We start from the raw sequence: 21,392 nt of genomic DNA on the forward strand, positions 1-21,392 counted from the left end.
GCTGACTAATCACTTGGGGTACTCCATTAGGCGCGCGTACTGCAGTCGGTTTGTCGGATATGTCTCCATAACGCCGGTTCCGTGACTGTTTCTGAGCGGATCCTTGCATGCACCATGTGAGGAGAGGCGATCATCTGCACAGCCCGAGGTCTTGGATTCCGCCAAGCGGGCCACGGTCGACCCGCCCATCTTGGGCCAGTGAGCGATCCGTCTGATGTTGACTCTTGAGATCATGAACAAGGCTATATTCCTCTTCGCATGTCTGTTGATTCGAGTGATCATCGGCCCGGCCCTGATTGTTTACGCACGCTAAGAGCCACAATGCCCCTCACTCCGGGGGTGGTAGTTCCCCCACCACGGTACTGTCCCAGCGGCATCTGCAGAAGGGCAGGGATCGCTGTGTCGTATGCAAGCAACATTCCTCAATAATCGAGGGTCAAGACGTATTAGCCCGGAGAATCGCTGGCTCCGAACACCCCACAGTAGAGTCACTGCCAGTGCCATCGTGCAGCGAACGATCCCTCCCCGTCCGCTTCCCCGGCCAAGCTCGGACTTCAAGGCCAGCCTTTCTCGGCTGTGCACCCAGCAGAATGAAGATCTTGATTTCGAAGACACACTAATCGCCTGGAAGCCGCTTTCAAAGTGGAGCACGCACACCAGGCCATCTCGTTGCGGGAGATCGGTTGGGGAGCCGCAGAGCACGCCGACGACGCTTCATTCAAACTCGACGGTGTGTATGTTTCGTGGCACGAGAATATGATACAGATGAAGCACAAGAACGCAGAAAAACGTCCTAGCCGGCCGAGACATTCAAAGGAGACTTCTGTGAACATAACGTGAAGGGAAGGGATTAACGCGGAGACGGTCGATGCGCCCAGGCCGCCCGCATTACACAAGCCTACTCCGCCAGCTACCATGTCGAGCACGCTCTACAGCGTCCCCAGTCAAAAGTCCATCCAAGCCAGCAGCACCACAACAGGCATCGTTTCGACGCCATTTAAGCGATCGAAACGGGACCCTGCACGAAAATCAAAAGAAAGTCGTCAACCTCACACGCGACGGCGAGCGAGATCTGAGCGTCACGCACCTTCGAAGAGAAGCTCATACCCGGGGCCGACGCGGCCGACGACGACGCTCCCGAAGCTAACCTGGATCTCCGTCCCACATCGCTGCCGTCGATGCCACAGGATGCAGCACCATCCACTCACGCCTCAATGTCCTCGAGACCGACGTTCCCTGCGACAAGCGCCCTCAGCCGCTCGAGATACGGCTCGAACTCCTGATGGGGCTTCGGTGCGTCCACCCGCAGCACGAGCTCCTGTAGCGGCTGCATGCCGCGCCCTGCTCGTGCCTCGAGACACTCGATCGCCGCCTCGAAGATCGGCGTCACCTGCCCAGGCATACCGCTGAAGCTCAGCCGACAGAGAGCGGGACAGGGGCTGCGATGTTCGCCTCGTGGGGTGAGCGCACGGAAGAGGGCGAGGGGGTCGCCTTCGGGCACGGCGGAGAGCCAGAGGTCTTCGAGCGTCGGAAACGCGGCGAAGAGCTCGTCCCACCGGCCGTCGGCGCGGTAGCTGCAGTCGGTGACGAGGTTGATTTGGGTCAAGGGGACGTCGCGGAAGAGGGTGAGGATGTCGTCGATGCCGTGCGATAGGTTGTACCGGCTCGGCTCGGTGCCCCGCGAGGCGTGCAATTTGAACGAGACGGTCGACTCTCCTCGGACGGAGTGGGGATGGCCGGTGATCCCTGCCCAAAAGGCGTTCGCATGGACACTGAGACACCGTACAGAGCGGGGGAAGGGGATTGGCATCGTCTCCTGGCGATCGGGGAAGAAAGCGTCGACGATGCTGAGACTGAGCTCGGGGTGGGTGTTTGCAGGAGCGTCAGGTTGGCGCCAATCTCGGGTGTTGAGGCTGTTCACACCAACGTCGGCAGGAACGAGAGGGATGGCTTGAAGGAGTAGCGCCATTTCGCCGTGACTGGCGGAACCAAGGTGCAACGAACGCAGACGGGGAAGCGTCAAAGGGAGTTGGAGTGTCGATGCTGGTGTGTGTGGCACGACTAATATCGGGCCGCCCATTCGGTCGATAGACAGCTCTTCGAGCCGGGAAGAGCGAGAGAGGCAGGCGAGGAATCCTTCCCGAGAAGGCCATTCTATCGTAGGACCTGTGAGGTCGAGCTTTGTGAGCTGAGGAAATAGCGTCGATTCGATGGGGAGGACAATGTTGAGGGTGAGGCGTTGAAGTTTGGGAAAGCGCGCCTTTGTGAGGGAGAGAATCCCGGTGATGACCGAAGGAGACTCTTCTAACCTGTTGAAACCGACAACCAACTCCGTGAGAATGGGCCAGGATCTGTCGCGGAACAGGGCTTGGAAGAACGGCAACGAATATTGAAGGACTTCGCCATACGGACTTTCCGGCAAAGTCAGACTGTGCGTCCTCTGAGACACGGTCCCGAGGGCCATGCCAGCATCCTCCGTCCAGGGAGAGGCCTCGCTGTCGGCGTCACCGACAATCCTTCCTTGCCCCAGGTCATCTATGTAACCGGCGGTTTATGGCAAGTCGATGGGAGCGAGGTCGGGTGATAGGGGAGGAGACAACAGGCCCTTGCGTTTGAAACAGAGGTCCACGCTCGCGTCGGCTGCGCGCGACATGAGGAAGTTATACAGTCGCCGAGGGGTGTGGGGTGAAATGAAGGACCAGAGGGATGGGGTGGTCTGGATGAGATCGCGCCAGGAGCGACAGACAAGAAGAACCTTGCGCCGTCTATGGACCCGTTCTGCATGTTCCTGACTGGGGCGGGTGAGTTGGAAGCAGGCGGCGAAGATGTAGACGAGGAGTTCGGAGGGCAGATGGTTGATGTGTCGTCGCGTGTCCTCGAGGGTGGTATGCAACGATGCTTGCCCCATCTTCTCCATAGCCGGTCCATCCTCCGTCTCGATGATGCGCTCGAGGTGGTTGTCCTGTACCGTGCACGAAGGACGATTGTCTGAGCGGGTAGTCGTCATCCTGTGTGGCTGGCGGGAGAAGGGGGGTTGACCACTGGAAGATATGTCTGTGGGAGCGTCTGAGGTGACGGGTGGTAGTAGTAGTGCGGAGGAAGAGGTGCGGAAGCCATCCGTTTGAAGACGTGCGCGCAGCCCAGCCTGATTGACACGATCGACAGACTGGTCACTAGGCCTGCGGCCCACCTGGCCCTGGGCCATCCCTCCCAAAGCTGCCACTCAAGCTCCCACCACGATGCGGATGCCGGTCAGCTCATGCCCCCGCCGCGACACCCAGGACCCAGATCACGCTGCAGAGCGCGACATCGAGTGCACTGCCGAGTGGACGGCCGCTTCACGATTGAGCGGCAGACAGAGGATGTACGAGGAAGTGGTAGTGGGAGAAACGAGGAGACGCAGCGGGCCGGCCCGTCCGAAGGACTGCTGCAGCTCCGCGTCGTCGCCCGCTCGATCACTCTCCCCCAGCGTCCAGACTAAGACCCAGGACCGTCCAGCCAGTCTTTCCGTCTGCTCGCACCTGGTCGCACCCACTCTTCAGGCTTGTTTCGAAGCCCTCATACAGAGCTACAATCATCCATGTCCCACCCACAACAACCAGTCCATCCCCCAACGACCAGCCGCACACCGACTGTAGACGATGGCGCAGAATCACACAACCTCCAGGCGAAAGAGCGACCTCGACATCTCTCGTCCATCTACCCCCCTATCTCTATCAATCGCCTGCCACGTGAACTCCTTGTCCGTATCTTTGCCATCTTGTTCATCCCGTCTCCCTCCGAGAGTGCAAAACACGTCGACTGGCGGACCACGGTCATGCTCGTGTGTCGAGAGTGGCGCGATCTCGTGATGTCCTCACCGACCATGTGGTCCTCATTGTACGTCCTGCCAAATATGCCATTCGACATCCTATCCCTCCACCTCTCCCGCTCTGCAAATGCGGATCTGGACGTATCCATCGACACAGCGTCTGACCACGAAGATACCGCAGCGGATGTGGTAGAAATCATCGCCCGGGAATCGAGAAGGGTTCGCTCGCTACAGACGCTCCCACTCAGCATGATTCCTCGTCCTGCGCTTCGACACCTCTTCGACACCACCTGGCCTCTGCTCGCTTACCTGTCCATCCGGATCGGTTCAGAAGACATTCAACGAGCTCTGTTGGATTTGGACCACCTTTTCAAGTTCACATCACAGCGATTTCCAACACTCCGCGTGCTTTCGTTCCACGGAGTCGTCCGATTCTCAATCGGCGCGGGCGTGCTTCGACAGCTCACCACACTCAGTTTATCATGTCTGCGCTTCCCGGGGTGGTCACCGATGAGACACGTCGTCTCCCGCCTGACCGACGCTCCACAACTTGAAACCCTATTGATCTCCTCCCGCGGTCGCGATGAAGCCGTTCCGCGCGAAGAGCACCCCCCTCCCCCTGGTCACACATTCCCCTTCTCACTCCCGCGCCTTACCGTATTCTCATTCACCGGAGACGACGCTCACGAGTGCGCTCCCATCACGCGAAGCGCCTTTCTGAAGACGTCTGGGCCCATAACCGTGGACTTCAAATTCAAGTCCTGGCAGGAACTTTTCCCGGAGGAAGCCAACAGCAGCCTGGTAGATGTGATCCTGCCGGCCCACCGGAGTTCCTCAGACACCCTCTTCTCCCGGCACCTGGACACTGCGCACCTGAACATAAAGCGCAGCAGCTCACAGTTCCTTCTCTGCACTCCGAGCGATCGCGAACGCGGCTTCACATCCCTGTCTGCCAGCGCGGAAGGTGACCTCTCACCGGTGTACCCGCTCTCGAACGCGTTCTGCGACCTGGCGCTCCTCTTCCGCGGCGTGTCGGTCACCAGCCTCCACATCCGCAGCCGCCTGTGCCACACCGCCGTCAGCCTCAAAGGCTGGCAGGCTGTTTTGGACGCTTTTCCTAGCCTCGAGATCATCGTCCTGAAGGGTTCGGTCGAGGTCAACTCACTTTTCGACGCCCTCGCCCCCACAGAGGGCTCCTCTGCCGGGGACGCCGCTAGTCAGATCCCCGCGCCGAACCTCTCCCTCATCATATTCGATGGAGTTACGCACCATGGATCGCTCTCCGGGCTGGAGTCGTTGTTCAGTGGTATGGCGTGTGTTCTGCGCACGAGGGAGCGCGCAGGAGCGCGGCCCCTCGCATGCCTCACCCTATGTCTTTCGTTGGAGGGGGACATGCCCGACGAGGGTTCGAGGCGGGATCGGGCGGTAGCGCGTGCGACGGCACAATTGGGGGAGTACGTCGAGATGGTGAACATAGAGGTGAAGTACTCCGAGCATACGGTGGTGGACGCCAGGAACTGACAGGATTTAGGTAAGCCGGGCGCCACACGACGACGACGAGAACGAGCTAAGGCTCCCGGCTCACCTCATTTGACATTCGGGGTTCGGGGAAGTGTGGCGTGGAGTCATAGGAAGACTCCTCAGAAAGCGGGAGTGTATTTCATGTACATGAACACTTTTCATAAGCCATTTCCCCCTCTTTCTGAAACTGTCGTCAACTGGGAGTCCCAATCATCCGCGGCGCCGCGCTGTGAGTACGTGATATTCCTACGCGAGGACTGACTGTCGTCTGGAGAGCAGGAGGCTGGCTTGGCGAGTCAGGAATAGCTTGTACACGGCCCAGTTTGGTCCATATCGCCATGTTCTCGCATGAAATCGCCCAGCCATGCTCTTGTTGCGGAACGTTGAGCCGTCACACTGACTGCGAGTGTGATAATCGCCCACATTCACCTCTGCCCTAACCATCATTGCGTACCCAAACTATTCTAGTTCTCTCGTGGTTAACGCAGACGGTTAAAGGTCGTGCCAGGACAACACCTACAGTCACCCGCCCATGTCGCGCACGCGGCAGTCGTGGCCGGTGTTTCCTAGGGAACAAACCAAACGAACCCGAGCTGCATGTGCATCATGCGGCGTCGGTTTGCGTTGCAACTGCGCACAATCCGCTATCAACCCAATCATATGGTTGACACAAAGCCACGAAAACAGAGCGAACAAGCGGTATGAACAGCAAACCAAGGATATCCCCTCCCCCCATCGTCACGCGGTGTCGACCAAGCTATACCGTCGCGCCCTTCTCTGGCCATCGTCTTCGTACATCTGCACGCTGTCCCGGCGATACGGGCGTCCCGGGGTATCAGGCGCCAGCGTCGGGAGCGCCAGCTCCGTGTCCGTCGTAGCCCGCGTGCTTCCGTTGCGCAGCCCAGTGGTGGCCGGGCCCACAGTGTTCCCGCGCGAGAGCGTGCACCCGAGCCCCACGCGGATGATGATGAGCGTGAACACCGCGCCCTGCCGTCGCGCACGAAGCTGCGTCAGTGACGAGGTCCGCGAGGGGAGCGGGAGGGGGTGCGGCGCACGATGAGCGGCTGGAGCGCGTCCAGGCAGATGTACTGCGCGTTCGTGCCCGCGATGTACGTCGAGATGAGCGCGATGAGCGCGATCGAGTAGATCGCGGCGGACTGGACGATGGTCTCGATGACGGCCCAGAGGGGCGCGAGCCGCGCGGAGCTGGTGCCACGGAGGTTGAGCTGGCGGTTCGTCTGGATGACTCGAACGGCGATGAGGACTGCGGGATGGTTAGCCGCGGGGCCGCTAAAACGTCGTAACCTGGGGGCTCACTAGTGTCCAGGAGGTTCACTGCGAGTGAGAGCGAGAAGAAGGTGCGAAGCCAGGGCTGGAAATCGCTTGAGAATATGGCAGACGGGGCTATTATCAATCCGATGGCACACGCGCCAAATCCTGTGACTGGGGCGGACATCAGTTGGGCTCTGGAGCAGAAAAAACAAGGAGTGCAAACCTGCCGTGGCTACAATGAGAATAATGGGTAACACGACTATCCACCAGTTGTGATTCCAGATGACAAAGAGACGATATGTCGCGAAAGAATCTCCGAGAAGCGTCATGCTAATGTATATGACGTTTTTCGCGAAGTGAGTCGGGGAGGCGAGGTCGGAATAGAAGTTGAGTGAGCCGTCCGCCGTGTTCCCGTGGACGATGAAAGCTTCCGTTGCGCGTTGCGTATCGATGCATATATGCTGTTCGAGCAAGGCGTCAGACATAAAGTGTGTCGGCGAGCAAAGACGTACCACGACAGAGAGAATCCACATCACTGTCGATGTCGCAAACAGAACTTTGTTAAGTCTCGACCTAGTTGCTGTTCCCCGGTAAAACAGGATCCATACTGCGAGGAGATAGAGTACCGTGAAGCCCCCAAAGAACAGAGATTCGACGCAGAGAGCAATGAGCTTCCAGGCGCCAGCCGTTAGCAGCGACCAGAGCAATGTCATTGGAGGACACACCTCTGCGGTAATGTGGGGAATGCCTGTGGGACCCTCGGGCATCTGATGCTTGCGAGAACCACAGTAAACAGGAGTTAGGGTGTCTCCAAAGCGAACGGCGTCAGCGAAACTCCTGTCGATCTCCCGGGAGAGACTCACTGCAACAACGAAGAAATTGTGGTTATTCCATTCGCCTGGCCTTCGATGTAAGGCCACTCGCCAAGCATGTAGTGATCCAGATGGGAGAAGCAAAGCGAGCTCGTCGGGGTTTAGGAGTCCTGCGTGTTGCGATACTCTGACATCACGGGTCAGTGGCGGCCCCTTTCTGCCATGTAGAGCGACTCACAATACTTGCTCTCATCCACCACAACCGCTCCTCCCCGCGTCCCTTGCCTATCGGGAAACGCGCCGTCATCTTCCTACAACGCATGCTCGACAGCCCCTCACGGCTGAGCGGTACCTTCGATGGTCTATAAGCGTCCTGTTCTGCGCGAAATCATCGTTCGAACTCACGCCATTGACTACAGCACAGTCGCTGGCTCCGCTGTCACCGTCAACATCGAGAACAACAAAGACCGTGTTTGGGCTTCTCAAGATCGCCGTCCAGTCGACCTCGAGACTGGTTCCTGAAATATGATGTGCCTACTACCCGCGACTTTTCACAAACTCTCTGCGAAGTGGCGAGCCGACAACAGGATGCGGCTGCGAGGGCATCTTGTAAGTTACATCCGGCATGCGCATATGGTCAACCACATCCTCCCCCACTCCGCACGACTCACTCCAGCCCACCTCAAACAAAGGGATGCGCTGGAGTGGGCACTGGGCGTGGACGAAGAGTGGGGATTTCAAAGATCTACATTGCACATGTGAGAACTTACGTTGCCTTCATAGCCCGGGACGTGAATGCATTCGCCATCAAGCAAGCTGGTAGTCGGAGCTCAATCGCAGCGGATCGCCGCGGGAGGCAAAGGGATGAGGGATTGTGAGAACGAGGTGAGTACGTACATCCGTCCGCATGACGACGAAAACTGAGCGAGGACTCGCGCTACACGCACCTTGACCGCAAACCATACACTCCTTGTCTCCGCCTGCACAACCCCCGCTCTTTTGTCGACTATCTTGCATCGCGTAGCAACCTTGCCATCGCCATCGTGGCCGACGGAGGCAAAGCCGGCCCCGCCCGTCGGGTACGAGCCTTGCCCGGATCCGGTAAGTCGTTGATGCTAAGACGCGCCCGCCGCGTTCGAATTCTCTCGCGCGTCCTCTCCCTCTGCTCGCTCAACACGAGGCTGCCCGTCGTCATAACACGAGGCCCTCGCGCCCGCAGCAGCAGCACCCAGGAGCCCGTGTCCAGCTCGCAGTGCTTCGGCCCCGCGCTGTCCCCCATATCCCCCCACGCGCCCCCGACGCTCCTCGTCCTCCCCCGTTCTTCATTTTCGTCTCGCTAATCTTTTGACTGTGCATGCTTTCCCCCGCCCTCTCCGGCCATGTCACGACAGTCGCAGCAGCACGGGCCATCTACTCCCGACTCGCCCTCCCCAGATTCAGCCTCGAGGCCCAGCTCGTCGGGTATTAACACGAACCCGGACAGAATCACCGCGCACGGACCAACACCTGTATCCGAAGGCCAATCATCCTCCCCGCAGTCTCCTCGCGGCCTCTCTTCCTCCTCCGAAGGCTATCCGTCCTGGCTGCCCAAGCGTCCTCCCGGCCCAGTTCCCCACTCCACCATCCAGTCCTCGGTTGCTGGCATGTACAGCGAGGCGGGTCCCAGCCATGAGCCCGTCATGGTCGGCCGGAAGCCCACGCCACGTTCGGTGCGCATCGTCTCTCTTCAGAGCCAAATGGAGAAGGACACGCGTAGGGAGCCCACGGAGCAGTCGCGCGCATTTTCCGGCGCTGGCCATGCGCGTGCCTGGTCGCGCGCGACAAGCGCTGCCTTGACCCCGACCCTCTTCTCGTCCTCGGCGGGCGGCGAGGGCCAGCTCCCTCGGCCACGGTTCAAGTCTCCTACCCTCAACCTGGAGCTCGTCCGGAATCCGTCATGGCAGATGCGCCTATGGTACTATCTCTTCCCCATCTTCGTCTTCGCCCACGTCCCCCTTCAAACGTTTTTCGACTTCAACGCGGTCTTCATCTTGCTGTCGTGAGTGGTGCTTCCTGGGAACCCATCTATGCCGCGTCACTAATCCCGCGTTAGCGTCGCGAAGAATCCCAATCCCGAAGGTCCTGGTATCCCTGGCTCTGGTCGCAACTGGGCACTTGGTGCGGCGGCCTACATCGCTTGTTGGGTGGCATGGGTCTTCGTGGTGGGTGTTGTTTACGAGCTCGTTTACAGCTTCGTCCGCCGGTGGCGAGTCAGTGAGTACCTCCTACTTTCCTGCGTATACTCCGCGCTCAGACGCGTTTGCGCTTCTAGAACGCCCCTTGATCCTCCCCATTTACTTTTCATCTCCGGCCTTCAACTTCGCCGCGATGACTTCGTACCTGAATTTTTGTTTCATGTATCACATCCGCGCGTCCGCCTTCTTCGGCGAGCACGGAAGTGTCTTGGACGGTCTTGCCGAGACCTTCTACTTCTACTCCCAGAACTTGCCGACGGTTGCGTTGCTGCTGCCGCGTGCCGGGCTGTCCCTTGCTCTCCTCCTCGCTTTCTCCTCCCCCGATCCCGTCGTCGTCGCGCTCGCGGATGCTGGTGTCAGCCGCCGAGACGGCGCGTACTTCCGCGCTGATGGCACGCTGACGGACTTTGCCCGCGGCGTGCTCATTGCCAACGCTGCCTGGACGGCGTGGCGTGTTCTAGTCCTCTTGACGAGCTGGTACGCTTTTGTCTTTGTCTCCCCGATGCCCTCGATCTGACGGTGTTGCAGGATTGGACTCTGGCTGCTTAGCGGGCAGGCCTGCGCCGGTTTTTGCGGGCCGCGATACCGATGGGAAGAGGAAGATGCCGAGAAAGCGGTGTCAGCGCTTACCGACGACGTCTCCGACTTGGACACTCTCCCCTGGTCGTGGAAGGAGTGCACGATTTTACGCATCAAGGACGCCTACGACTTCTGCCTCACGAACAAACCGGTGCGCCTGGCCAGCGACGGCGCCAAGGAGGGCAAGCCCGTCCGAGAGTCCCAAGAACCTGCGGTTGGGTATGACGGCCTCGAACGCATCTTCGCCGCCGTCGGCCTTCCGTCTTCCCCTGCTCCAGCGCGCCGCGGCATCCTCTCGGACGAATTGTTCGCAAGTCCTCGCCAGACGCCGGAGCTCGACGAAGCCGCCGCAGTTAAGGGGAAGGGTGTAGCGGTCCCGGAGCCCCTCTCCACTAGCCTCGTGCCCCCAACACCTGCGCTACTCCAGCAGCGCGAGAAGCAGGGCGCAGACCCGTCTGGGCCTTTGATGAAGCTTCCTTATCCTTTCACGGGCTACGGCGCGCAAATCTCCAACGAGGACGTCGTCCCTTTCCCTCCCTCGCCTGCCATCGACGACAAGGATCTCGAAGCCGAGCATGCCGTCGCCAGCCGCGCCACCAGCGGCACTCGCAGCGGAACTACGAGCGGTACGGGTGAGGAGTATGCCGAGGGCGAGGAGGATTTGGAGGAGATGGAGGAAGAGGAAGAGAGCGAGAACCCGTCCTCCGAGCGACGAACCTCGGGGTCAATGTCGAGCCTGGGCCGCCCTGTCACCTCCCGCTATCCGTTCCAGTTCCGCAGGCCGCGAGGAAGTATGTCTTCGGCTTCACATATGAGCCCGCAATCGCGCTCGACACCGCGCTCGACGAACACGCGCTCGACGCAGTCGCGTTCGACGCGCCACTCGAGGTCGACCCAGTCGACTGGCAACCAAGAGAGCACCGACTACTCGCCACGCTCGAACGCGAGCTCGAACGTAAACTCGAGCTTCAGCGGGAGCGTCATTCCTATGCCCCCACGCCACCCGCAGGCTCAGCAAACTGGAAGAAGAGCCCGGGCCGGTACCGTCCCGGCGTCCCCCAGCTCTCCCTCTCCCGTCGCGTTCCCAGCTGGTCGCGCCCGCGCCCGCACTCGCACCGAGAGCGCAGCCACGGAGCCAAACACTACCTTCGGCCCGATCCCGATAGGCTCGTTCGAGTCCGGGGACGATGACGACGATGACGACATCGACACGCACCACGACATCCAGGACGAGTCGCTCGTCGAGGTTCCCGAGGGCGACGGCTCGAGCGAAGAGGCAGAGCGCCAAGACAGCGTCGGCCTGCTTTCCAACGCCCCGAGCCCCCGCACCTCGCTCGCCAACCTCCGCCAGCGCGCGAGCGCCCTTGCACTCCACCGCCGCGCGAACGGCTCTCGCTCGCAGTCGTCCGGCTCGCAGCCACGCTCGCGCAGCAACTCGGCCCACACGCGTTCGCGCACCAACTCCGGCACATCGCTCTCTTCCGCCACCCGCTCGCGCGCCCAGTCGCTCATCCACTCCCTGGGGGCAGCCTCGCGCTCGTCCGTCGACCTGGTCGAGCGCGTCCGGCTTCGCACGAACTCGCTCGGCCAGCGCCTCTCGGACTCGCCGTACGCGTCCACGTCGTCCGAGGCGATACTCTCCAGCCCCGAGAACCACACTTTCGGCCACCCGCTCCGCGAGGAGTGGCGCGCGGAGGAGGGCGTCGACAACATGTCGGACATCGCCGAGGGCGAGAGCGCGACGCGTGTGGCTGGACCGGACCCCCACGCCAACCCGGATGTCGAGCCGGAGGAGTCCACGGCGCAGCCCCCACAGACACTGCACCCTGCGCGATCGACGCTCTCGGAGCATCCCTCGGAGATCAGCGCAGTGACGGAACGCGAGGGCGTGCCCATCACGGGCGCGCCATCTGCGAACGTGCCGCAGACGCAGACGCAGGATGCGGGGCTGCTGGGCGTGCCGCACCAGCCGAGCATGGCGGACATCAGCACCGCGCCGCAGTCGTTCATCACGACGCCGTCGACGCGCGAGGACACGACGAGCTCGTCCGGGCGCACGCAGCGGACGTTCGCGACGATGGAGCACTACACGCACGGCGCGGACTGGCACCCGGTCTGATCGTGGTCGTCGTGGTGCTCCTCGGCCACGTTCCCGCGCTCCGCGCCGCCTCGTGTTCAGATAACTCGATCGCCCAACGTGTGCGGCTTGGCCGTTGTGCCGCGCCGTTGGGCTGGACCTTTCGGCTGGACCAGGAACTAGCTACGCATAACATGTGTTGGATAACATGTGATGATCCCCGTGGCCCACGCGAGCCGTCGCCGCGACGTTAATGCCATTCGCCGTCTCGTTACCTTCACCTCGCGATCGCGTTGTTGTTTTAAGTGTTTATACATACCTATTCTCTTGTTCCTCTGCCTTCAGCCATTCACATAGAGCCCCGGTTCCCAATGTTGCATAGTATCCACCACCCATCTGCTCCGCCGCTTCCATCTCTCCCGCCGCTTCCAACCCCTCTCGTATCGTCTTCATCCGCGGGTCCCCTGTACATGACCTCACGATATCCCATCCCTCGTCCCTCCTACCCGCCTGCCCTGTAAACAACCTCGTGTACCCGCCCGCCGTCCTCCCCGCCCTTCACCGACCTACGATACGTTACGCGACACCCCCCTATCGTGCGGTCCGGCTGTGCACTACGCACGCTCGTCGTCTGTTCCGTCTTTGTACCGACTGGCCCTGGCCGGACCGCCATCCTTCCGTCAACTGATACACTAATAAAAATCTGGTTACGTTTTCTGCACGCCCTCGCCCTGTGCACTGTTTGAGGGTCAACGAACGGGTTGGTGGTTTGCGAGATATCGATAATACAATCGATGTCCGGGCAAGCAAAAGACATCTGCATGAACGTTCGCGAATGGACACCCGCCAGCGGGTGTCGAGATCGAGCTGCGTGTCTTGATGTGAGGGGTCGGGCAGCTCGGAGCATGCACCCCCCGATCGATGTTTCCTTTCCGAAGTATGGCTGTGTGCACATGGCACGAGGAACAAAAACAAGGGACAGGAGGGCGGGTGCCTCGAAAAACTGCTCGATTCCCACCAGCACCGAAAGGATGAGATGGGATGGCGTTCTGAGTCCTCCTCGTACCGCTCGTAGAGAGGGGGTCCGCGCGGCCTGGGGTCACCCGTCCGCATCAGGCCTCAGGGCCCCGGGATGTCGTGCGGGGCGGACATGTCGGAAGCCTCGTAGGGCGCATCTATGGTCGCGGCACGATATCGGAACCTGAACGTCGTGTCGACGGTCGCGCCATGCGAAACATATGCAAAGCGGTGCCTGTCGGCAGTGGTTGCCGTCGGGCCGCTGTGCCGGCGGTTCGCCTTGTGTAAACATGTTTGAACTGGGTTGAAACCTTGAGTTGCCAGTTGTAGCCAGTTGTAGCCAGTTGTATGGAGTGACTTCAATTATCTTCTTATGATTCTGAAGCTAAATACAGCACTCATAACTCCGACTAATAGGACTATAAATAAGTCCTTGACGACGTGGCCGCGGAGTCGCACGCCTGGCAAGCGCACCGCTTCTTTCAAGTTCTTATCCTTTAACCTTTCCTTGTGCTCCTTCTGCATAGTCCACTCTTTCTCCACACTTTTCCGTATCTCTTCTACATATCCATTCAGTCGCCATAATCTATGGTGGACACCTCTTACACCATCCCAGGGCCATCGAGAGCAGAAGATCATTCGACTTTCTATTCCATCGCGCGTGTTCCGGTGCCTTCGGTGCGTGAGCTCCCGGGCATAATCCGAATGAAGCTCACCCGACCACTCGCCAGCATATCGGAAACACCTCACGTCCTATGATATTGCACCTTCGTCCTAATGCGTCCATCTGGAAGACGTGCACGACGCTCACCATGCCATACCTCGGAGGTGGAGACGGAAAACCGGACGTTTTACCAGGCTCCACGGACGGGCGCGTAACGTCGAGGATCCAATTGGGCTGCCCAAAGTTCACGAGGTCCATAGAAAGCGGAGAAGCTCGAAGTCGGAAGGCGGAGACCACGAGTACTTCTTCTCCCCGTGACAATATGGGAACCGGGCGTAAAACGGCCCGACGCGGATCCGAACGGGCGCGCGCCCGCTTTGCATCAATGGCGACAACCAACCTCATGACATCGTCTTCACCCGCCCGACCAGGCCCAACCTCCTCGCCCACACCGTCACAGCGCGCAGGGAGCACTCATGTGCCCGGTACCGAAGCCCGTGTGCGTGCTCAGCCGTTTATCCGTCCCGACGTTGATCCACCAACATCATGTTGTGGGCAGCGACGGGGACCGTCGCTCGCGACTATAAAACCCCTCTCGACAAACGGAGAGAGGCCAGAAGCAGCCCAGCATCGCCATGGCCCGTCTCTTCAGCATCATCCTCGCTCTCACCGCCGCCCTCGGTGTCCTCGCGACGCCCATCGCCGAGCCCGCGGCGACGGTCGACGAGTCCGCGAGCTTCGACAACGCGACGATGGTCTCCTTCGACAAGCGCTCCCTTGGGAACACCCAGGGCACCAACAACGGCTACTTCTACACTGTCTACTCCGACTCGGGCGTCACCGGAAGCTACAGCAACGGCGGCGGCGGCTCCTACTCCGTCAACTGGGGCGGTAGCGGCGACATGGTCGTCGGCAAGGGCTGGAACCCCGGCTCCGCTCGGTGAGTGCACGGAAGCTCACCTAGTAGTCACTGGCGACGTGGTGGCTGACGAGACGCACGTCGCTGCAGCACGATCAACTACAGCGGCTCGTTCAAGCCGAACGGGAACGGGTACCTCTCCGTGTACGGCTGGTCGACGAGCCCCCTGATCGAGTACTACATCGTCGAGTCGTACGGGACGTACAACCCCAGCACGGGCGCGACCTACAAGGGCACCGGTGCGTCCCCAGTGTGCTTGTCTCCTTGTGTCCGGACGCGGAGCTGACGGCGCGGGACGCAGTGAACAGCGACGGCGGCACGTACAACATCTACACCGCGCAGCGCGTCAACGCACCGTCCATCCAGGGCACGCAGACGTTCACCCAGTTTTGGTCCGTCCGGACGAGCAAGCGCGTCGGCGGCACGGTCACGACCGCCAACCACTTCAACGCGTGGAAGAAGCTCGGGATGTCGCTCGGGACGTTCAACTACCAGATCCTCGCCACCGAGGGCTACTCCTCGACCGGCTCCGCGAGCATCACCGTCTCCTAAACGCGAACGCTCTGTGGTCGGTTTTCGGGATGGTTGGATGAGTACTTCTTTACCGGAGCGCGGTTGTGATGTACTCGAGCGTTTTTCCATGACACGGTTCCGAAACGTTATTTTATGTCCGACGCGAGAGGTTCGAAGCCCGACAGTCTACGGGGCATGCGAGATGTCTTTCATTCCCTGGTGGGCTGTGCATGCCCGTTGACACAGTAAATAGGGGGCATGGTCGCGCCCCGCACGATATTCACTGTTTGCTTGGCCCTTGAAGTTGAATCCGGGCTTCAAGTCGAAGCCGATCGATCCGCGGTTTGATGCCGCAGCTGCATGACGCGGTGACGTAACTGCAGCACGTGCTATGAGCCGCAGCTCCTGTTGCCGTGCAGCCGCTCCAACAGCGCTCTTTACCATCCGTTGCGCCCGACCAGCGACGTTCCCTCCTCAGCCTGCTCTCCGTTCGCCTCTCCATCTTGCCCGACGGCCGCCGCAGCCCACCGTGCCTGCATGGTTCACCGCCCAGCGGACTCCCGGCTGCTCACGAACCTCCTCAGCCACGAGAAGGACTACGCGAAGCACCTTGCCATCCTCCTCGACTATTCCCAGTCCGCTCTCGCCTCCTTCTCCGCCTATGCCTCTGCCTCCGCCCCACCCACCTCTCAAGTCATCATCGCCGTTGCAGGTGCCCTCGCCGGTGCCGATGACGCGCTTCGCGGGTATGCCGCCGCCGTCGATAGGTGGCAGGAGCAACTTCGGGCTCTCAGGGCCATGGAGGAGGACGTCGGCAACATCATGCGCGACCGCGAGATTCTGTAAGCACCTTGTGCCTTCCCTACGGCTCGCCTGCCTGCGCTCGGCGCATCCTCGGCCACGCTCGACCAGCCTGCTCACTGCGCTTCTCGTCCCCCCGCATATATCACGGTGCTTGCTCGCCCACTCGCTATCGCAACGTAACTCCGCGCATATACGCGCTTTGCTTGCGCTCTGTCAGGGTGACGCGGCTCATCAAGGCGTCCAAGTCGCAGAAACCAACACGGGACTCCATCCTGGGGGGCGGGTCGCCGTCAGGTTCGTCCCTGAGCGTTTCCAAGCCGGAAGTTCAAGTAGGACATAAACTGTCCGTGGCCCAAGCAGAGCTTCAAGCTTGCGAGGCACACCTCGCCGCGAAGGAGCAGGAGCTGCACGCCTTCCGGGCGCACACCATCCGCGCTGGTCTCCAGGCGCGCTGCCGAGCGATGGTCGAGTGTGGGTGGAAGTGGGGCGAGATGGGCAAGGAGGGGATGCGTGCGCTCGAGACGCTGGATGCGCCGTCACCAAATGCACCCGGTATGTTTCTCGCTGCGTTCGTTTCGCTCTTCTTGTCGAGCTATGCGTGCATCGGAGTACTTCCGCGCGTAAGCATGGTGAGCTTGATGTTGTTTACCGTGTTTTGGTCGCGTCTCGAAACACTCTGATCTTTGCTGACACCCCTACAGGAAGTCCTCCAATGCACCCATATCTCCACAAACCCCTCCCTGGGTTCGAGAAACCCGGCTCTGACGTTTCCTCCATAGCGCCTTCTCAGTCCGCATCACAGATTGGCATCACATCTCCGCCGGGTACCCTCGCGGATGCAACATGGCTCGCCCCATCACAGCCCACGCTTCCCACACCTGCGAAACCATATACCCTCCAAATACCACCCGCTCATTCTATCTCTGAGTATGCCGTTCCGAACGGATTGGCACAGCCAGAAACCATTGTGGAGGAGGCAGGGGGGAGTAGTGAGGAAGAAGAGGAGGAGGCCAATGTTGAGGTCCACGAGAACCCGCGCTTCCAAAACGGCAAGTCAAGATCAAGTTCGACGTCGCTCGCGAGACCTCCCCAAACGTCCTCGAACACCCAGCCTCAAAAGCAAATATCTTTCTCCGTCCGCGCGCCCAAAACCTCTCCCAGCGAGCCGCACCTCCCCTCCTCCTACTCCGTCCGCGAGTCCCCGAAGAAACGCGGCATGCTCGGCGGCCTCGCCGCGCTCTTCCATGTCGGCGGGTACTCGCGCAAAGACTCGGAGGGTTCCACCACACCGCCCAAGGCGTCTGGACGTTGGCAATCTCGCATCGACCGCAACCTGCGGCGACGCGGCGACGACAGTTCCGACGACGAAGGTCCACCTCCCTCCCACTACTTCACGCGTCACACCGAGTCCCCGCAACCCATACTCCTCACGTCACCGACGTTTCCCACCGGCGGAGAGCTAGGTCGTTTGAAGAAGCGCACATCCAAGCGTTCGTCCGTGCAGGCGCAACCCAAGTCCCAGATGGTTGCAAACATAGAAAAGGGTTACGTTAGCGACACCGTCACGGATTCGATCAGCAAGGCTCGCGCGAAGAGCGGGACGAGACAGCGGTCGGCGTCGAAGCCCGTGGGCAGCTCTCTGCGCGCACCAGAGGCGTCGGGGCGGTTGAAGAAGGCACCTGCTATCACCGCTGTGTTTGTCGAGGGGGGATCTGCGCTCTCTCGCAACTCGTCGCTCTCGAAGCAGTCGATCGCGAGCGCCGCGAGCGCACCACCGAGAATGGCCACTGTCCCTCACCCTCATGCCGCTCTGGGCCGCCAGAACTCGTCTCCACGCAAGCGCACTGCATCCTACGACCCCAAACCCACCCCCGCCTCCGGACAGTCGTCAGGCCACAGACGATCTGCGTCCATATCTGCCGGCTCTTCTCCCCTCAAGCTTACTAGCGGCGAACCAAGTCTTATGAGCATCGTTGAGGGCCTCTCATCTATGAACAAACAAGCCGCATTCAAGCAGGACCCGAGCCGACTGCTGGTTGTACCCAAAGCTCCTGGCCCTGTGAACGTCAACATCCGAGACAGTTGGGCTGAGGTCCCCGTCGTACCGAGTGTGCCATACGAAGCCCCCGCGCCATCTCAACGCCGCGAACGGCCGAACAACGCGCCTCAGGGCGAGGAGGGCAACTACCGCAACTCGCTCCTGCTCGCCGGGTCCATCTCCGCCCCCTCCCTTCCGCTGTCGACTCCAAATGGCAGCCAGAACTCGCAGAAGGCGCTCCCCAAGATGCCGCTCCGATCTGCCCTGCGCAACTCGAGCCGCACACCGTCTCCCGCCCCGGCGTCGCTGCCACAGGTCACGCGTCCTGCGCTCGTCAACGGAGATTCGACGGCGACCATCAGGCCGGCGCTTATCGCATCTCCGTCGCCGGTGCCCTTCGCGGCGTCGACGACGATCAACATCGCGCCCGTCCTCATGTCGGCCTCACCCCAACCCCGAGCACAGAACCACCACGGTCTGTCGCCGCTCGCGATGATGCAGCGGCGCGAGAGCGACGTCTCGGTGTCGTCGTACGACACCGGGATCGAGGACTTTGAGGACGCGCCCGAGACCCCGCCGCCGCCGACGCCCTCGCCGCCGGAGGAAGACAATGACGCGCAGCATATCCCGTCACCGACGCCTTCGCCGCCGCGCCCGCTGCCGCCGCCAATCAACACCAACACCTTGGTCGCGTCGTCATCGAGCCACGCCCAAAACGGGAGCGAGGTCTCGCAGTCGACGGAGGAGTCCACTGTCGGGCCGGGGTCCGCCGCGTCGTCCTCGAGCATGCACCAGGGCAGCCAGGAGCAGGAGCAGGCGCCGCCGCGGAGGCGGAAGAGCGTGCGGATGTCGCTCCCGCCGACGTTCTCGACGACGCCGCCCGCGCTCGACGACGACGACGGGGACGAGGCGAGCGCACGGCACGCGCCGTGGTCGGCGAAGGGCAAGGGGACTGGGAACGGGAACGGGAACGGGCACGCGAACCCAGGTCCCGCGCCGCCGGCGAAGGCGCATCCGCAGAGGAACCCGGCGGCGAGCACGCACGGGAACGGCAACGGCAACGCGATCGGGAACGGGTGGGGCTCGCGGATCGAGGAGAGCTACGCGAAGGACGTGTGGGAGGACTCGAGCGACGAGGACGCGGAGTACAGCGCGGCGAAGCGGTTACTCTCGCGGCTCTCGCGCAAAGCGGAGCGGTGAGCGAAGGGGAGAGGAGAGGGGAGCATCCGCCCGCGGGGGGCGCGCCATTCTTTCTGGCTCTCAATCTTGGCATATAGTAGACCCGTTGGCTTCGGTTTTCTTGCCTGGTTTCATGCTCTCATTATTCCATGTTCTGGCGTCCGTTTATTCTACGGTCACGTCCTGTAGTCTGTGTCACCGTCTTGGTCGAAGTAATGTACGGTACAATGTAATCTGGTCCGCCGTCTCCATCAACCCTCCGCGAGTGTCGGAAGGTGGCCGTCGGGGAGCGCTTTGGAGCGGACGACTTACGTAAGCCTTAAACGCCCATGAGGGAGCGTGAGGACGGGAGGGGCGTCGACCGCGGTTGGATCTGCTCCTTGCTCGCGCACCACCACCCCCGCCGTCCCCCAGCTCACGCCACACACCCCCACGCACGATGTCTGACCATGAGCCCGGCTCCCAGGACGCTGGGCCCAAGATGGAGGACGCCAACGCGCCCATCAACATCAAGGTGTGTGCCTCTCCCTCCCGCTCTTTCTTCCGCTCTGGCTGCCCGCGGGTGGCCCGCCGCGCTCCGCTCGTGACGTCGTGGGTGCGGCACGGGGACGCATCGTGGCTGACGCGACGGGGACGCGTGCGCAGGTAGCGACGCAGACGGGCGAAGAGGTCTTCTTCAAGATCAAGAGAAATACGAAGCTGAGCAAGCTCCAGGCTGCATACGCGAGCAAAGTCGGCAAGGACGTGAGCAGCATTCGGTGCGTCTCTCTTCGTCTGCCCTCGCGATCGCCTCCTACGCGTCCCCATCCCTCGTCCCGCGATTTTGGGATCACTTCTGGGAGCAGATACCCGGCGCCTCAGCAGCGTCGGCGCTTATTATCGCCCGCCTTTGGCGAGAAAACGGGGAGCGCGATTGCTGACGATGCGCGTCCCCGGTCGTCCCCCCGCAGGTTTTTGTACGACGGGAACAGGATAAGCGACGACGACACGCCGTCGTCGCTCGAGATGGAGGACAACGGTGCGTCCAATTGTCTCCGCCTCTCGCGCGTGCCAGGGGCCCCCTGTTTCCCGACGCAGACGCTCAACTGCCCATCCTGTGCCCTCCCAGACACCATCGACGTTATGGTCGAGCGTACGCACCTCTCTCCTCGCCGTCTACCGTGCACGCATGCTGACTGTGCGCCTCGATCTGCACGCAGAGGTCGGCGGCTCTTCGCCATCGGGCCCGTGAGCCCAGACCCGCGCCCCCGTCCCGCGTATCGTTCCCCCCCGAGCCCTAGACCGTCGTCTGCAACCACCCTCTCGTCTCGCCCGCCATCCTCGTCCTGTCGTCCTGTCGTCGTACGTGAAGTAATACTGAATGTATCCATCCGCTTCTCCCCGCCCGTTTCTGGTCCCTTCGCCTGTGACCCTGTGGTGTGCGCCCCCACGGTCATCGATGGATGATGCATGCGTCAGCTGATGCTCTCCGTGGGTGGGCTGGGTGTGCGCCTTCTCTTGGGGATGTGGTCGGTGCGCCTGAGGCTCCCTTGCTCCCCTTCGGGCAGGAAGGGAGCGTCGGTCGGTGCGTCATCGCGCTTTTGTGATATCCAGCCCGAGGGCGTGGGAGCGGCAGTCGTGTGCGTCCAAACGTATAAACACCGAGTGCCGCATCCACGTCTCATGGCCCTGATATCATTGTCGAAGTATGGACAATTGGCCAAAGATGTCGCATATGGTTACAATGTGTATCCGGTGTGTGTCCTGGTGCCCCCGAAGCTAGTTGAGGTGGCTGTGATGCACAATTGGGCCTCTGGAGACGATTAGAACCGTCGGGCTGCAGTCCTGGCTTCGTTGGTCCACCAGAGCGACTATGCACACACTAGTTCACGCGACGCCAGGCTTCTTGGTACCAGATTCGTCCGGGACTCGGTCTATGCGATCTTAACCTCGCACCGAGTTGACAGCTCATC

General features: G+C 61.2%; 8 protein-coding genes across 8 annotated transcripts; 5 read left to right on the forward strand and 3 right to left on the reverse strand.

The window, feature by feature from the left end:
• Nucleotides 1-944: 944 nt before the first annotated feature.
• BXZ73DRAFT_106129 (uncharacterized protein) lies at nt 945-2,464 on the reverse strand (the record flags this gene model as incomplete). The annotated part of the gene is made up of 3 exons (XM_048016510.1): nt 945-1,018; nt 1,088-1,143; nt 1,209-2,464. The coding sequence occupies 3 exons, from the start codon at nt 2,462-2,464 to the stop codon at nt 945-947; spliced, it is 1,386 nt and encodes a 461-aa protein (XP_047873024.1).
• Nucleotides 2,465-2,551: 87 nt separating this feature from the next.
• BXZ73DRAFT_106130 (uncharacterized protein) lies at nt 2,552-3,007 on the reverse strand (the record flags this gene model as incomplete). The annotated part of the gene is made up of 1 exon (XM_048016511.1): nt 2,552-3,007. The coding sequence occupies one exon, from the start codon at nt 3,005-3,007 to the stop codon at nt 2,552-2,554; it is 456 nt and encodes a 151-aa protein (XP_047873025.1).
• A 573-nt stretch (nt 3,008-3,580) lies between these two features.
• Nucleotides 3,581-5,332, forward strand: BXZ73DRAFT_106131 (uncharacterized protein; the record flags this gene model as incomplete). The annotated part of the gene is made up of 1 exon (XM_048016512.1): nt 3,581-5,332. One exon carries the CDS (start codon nt 3,581-3,583, stop codon nt 5,330-5,332), a length of 1,752 nt encoding a protein of 583 aa, XP_047873026.1.
• Nucleotides 5,333-6,070: 738 nt separating this feature from the next.
• On the reverse strand, nt 6,071-7,371 carry BXZ73DRAFT_106132 (uncharacterized protein; the record flags this gene model as incomplete). Its single annotated transcript, XM_048016513.1, has 6 exons — nt 6,071-6,319; nt 6,388-6,596; nt 6,650-6,775; nt 6,828-7,065; nt 7,117-7,275; nt 7,330-7,371. 6 exons carry the CDS (start codon nt 7,369-7,371, stop codon nt 6,071-6,073), a joined length of 1,023 nt encoding a protein of 340 aa, XP_047873027.1.
• A 1,424-nt stretch (nt 7,372-8,795) lies between these two features.
• BXZ73DRAFT_54228 (uncharacterized protein) lies at nt 8,796-12,348 on the forward strand (the record flags this gene model as incomplete). The annotated part of the gene is made up of 4 exons (XM_048021135.1): nt 8,796-9,454; nt 9,509-9,669; nt 9,728-10,127; nt 10,179-12,348. The coding sequence occupies 4 exons, from the start codon at nt 8,796-8,798 to the stop codon at nt 12,346-12,348; spliced, it is 3,390 nt and encodes a 1,129-aa protein (XP_047873028.1).
• Nucleotides 12,349-14,622: 2,274 nt separating this feature from the next.
• On the forward strand, nt 14,623-15,458 carry BXZ73DRAFT_106134 (putative endo-1,4-beta-xylanase; the record flags this gene model as incomplete). The annotated part of the gene is made up of 3 exons (XM_048016514.1): nt 14,623-14,927; nt 14,997-15,145; nt 15,208-15,458. 3 exons carry the CDS (start codon nt 14,623-14,625, stop codon nt 15,456-15,458), a joined length of 705 nt encoding a protein of 234 aa, XP_047873029.1.
• Nucleotides 15,459-15,956: 498 nt separating this feature from the next.
• BXZ73DRAFT_54222 (uncharacterized protein) lies at nt 15,957-19,461 on the forward strand (the record flags this gene model as incomplete). The annotated part of the gene is made up of 4 exons (XM_048021133.1): nt 15,957-16,261; nt 16,441-16,779; nt 16,929-18,948; nt 19,069-19,461. 4 exons carry the CDS (start codon nt 15,957-15,959, stop codon nt 19,459-19,461), a joined length of 3,057 nt encoding a protein of 1,018 aa, XP_047873030.1.
• Nucleotides 19,462-19,879: 418 nt separating this feature from the next.
• On the forward strand, nt 19,880-20,671 carry BXZ73DRAFT_106136 (ubiquitin-like protein; the record flags this gene model as incomplete). Its single annotated transcript, XM_048016515.1, has 5 exons — nt 19,880-19,954; nt 20,086-20,198; nt 20,391-20,458; nt 20,549-20,572; nt 20,640-20,671. 5 exons carry the CDS (start codon nt 19,880-19,882, stop codon nt 20,669-20,671), a joined length of 312 nt encoding a protein of 103 aa, XP_047873031.1.
• Nucleotides 20,672-21,392: the final 721 nt, after the last annotated feature.

Source organism: Epithele typhae (assembly GCF_022376455.1).
Source record: "Epithele typhae strain CBS 203.58 chromosome Unknown BXZ73scaffold_77, whole genome shotgun sequence".
NCBI classification, from domain to species: Eukaryota; Fungi; Basidiomycota; class Agaricomycetes; order Polyporales; family Epitheliaceae; genus Epithele; species Epithele typhae.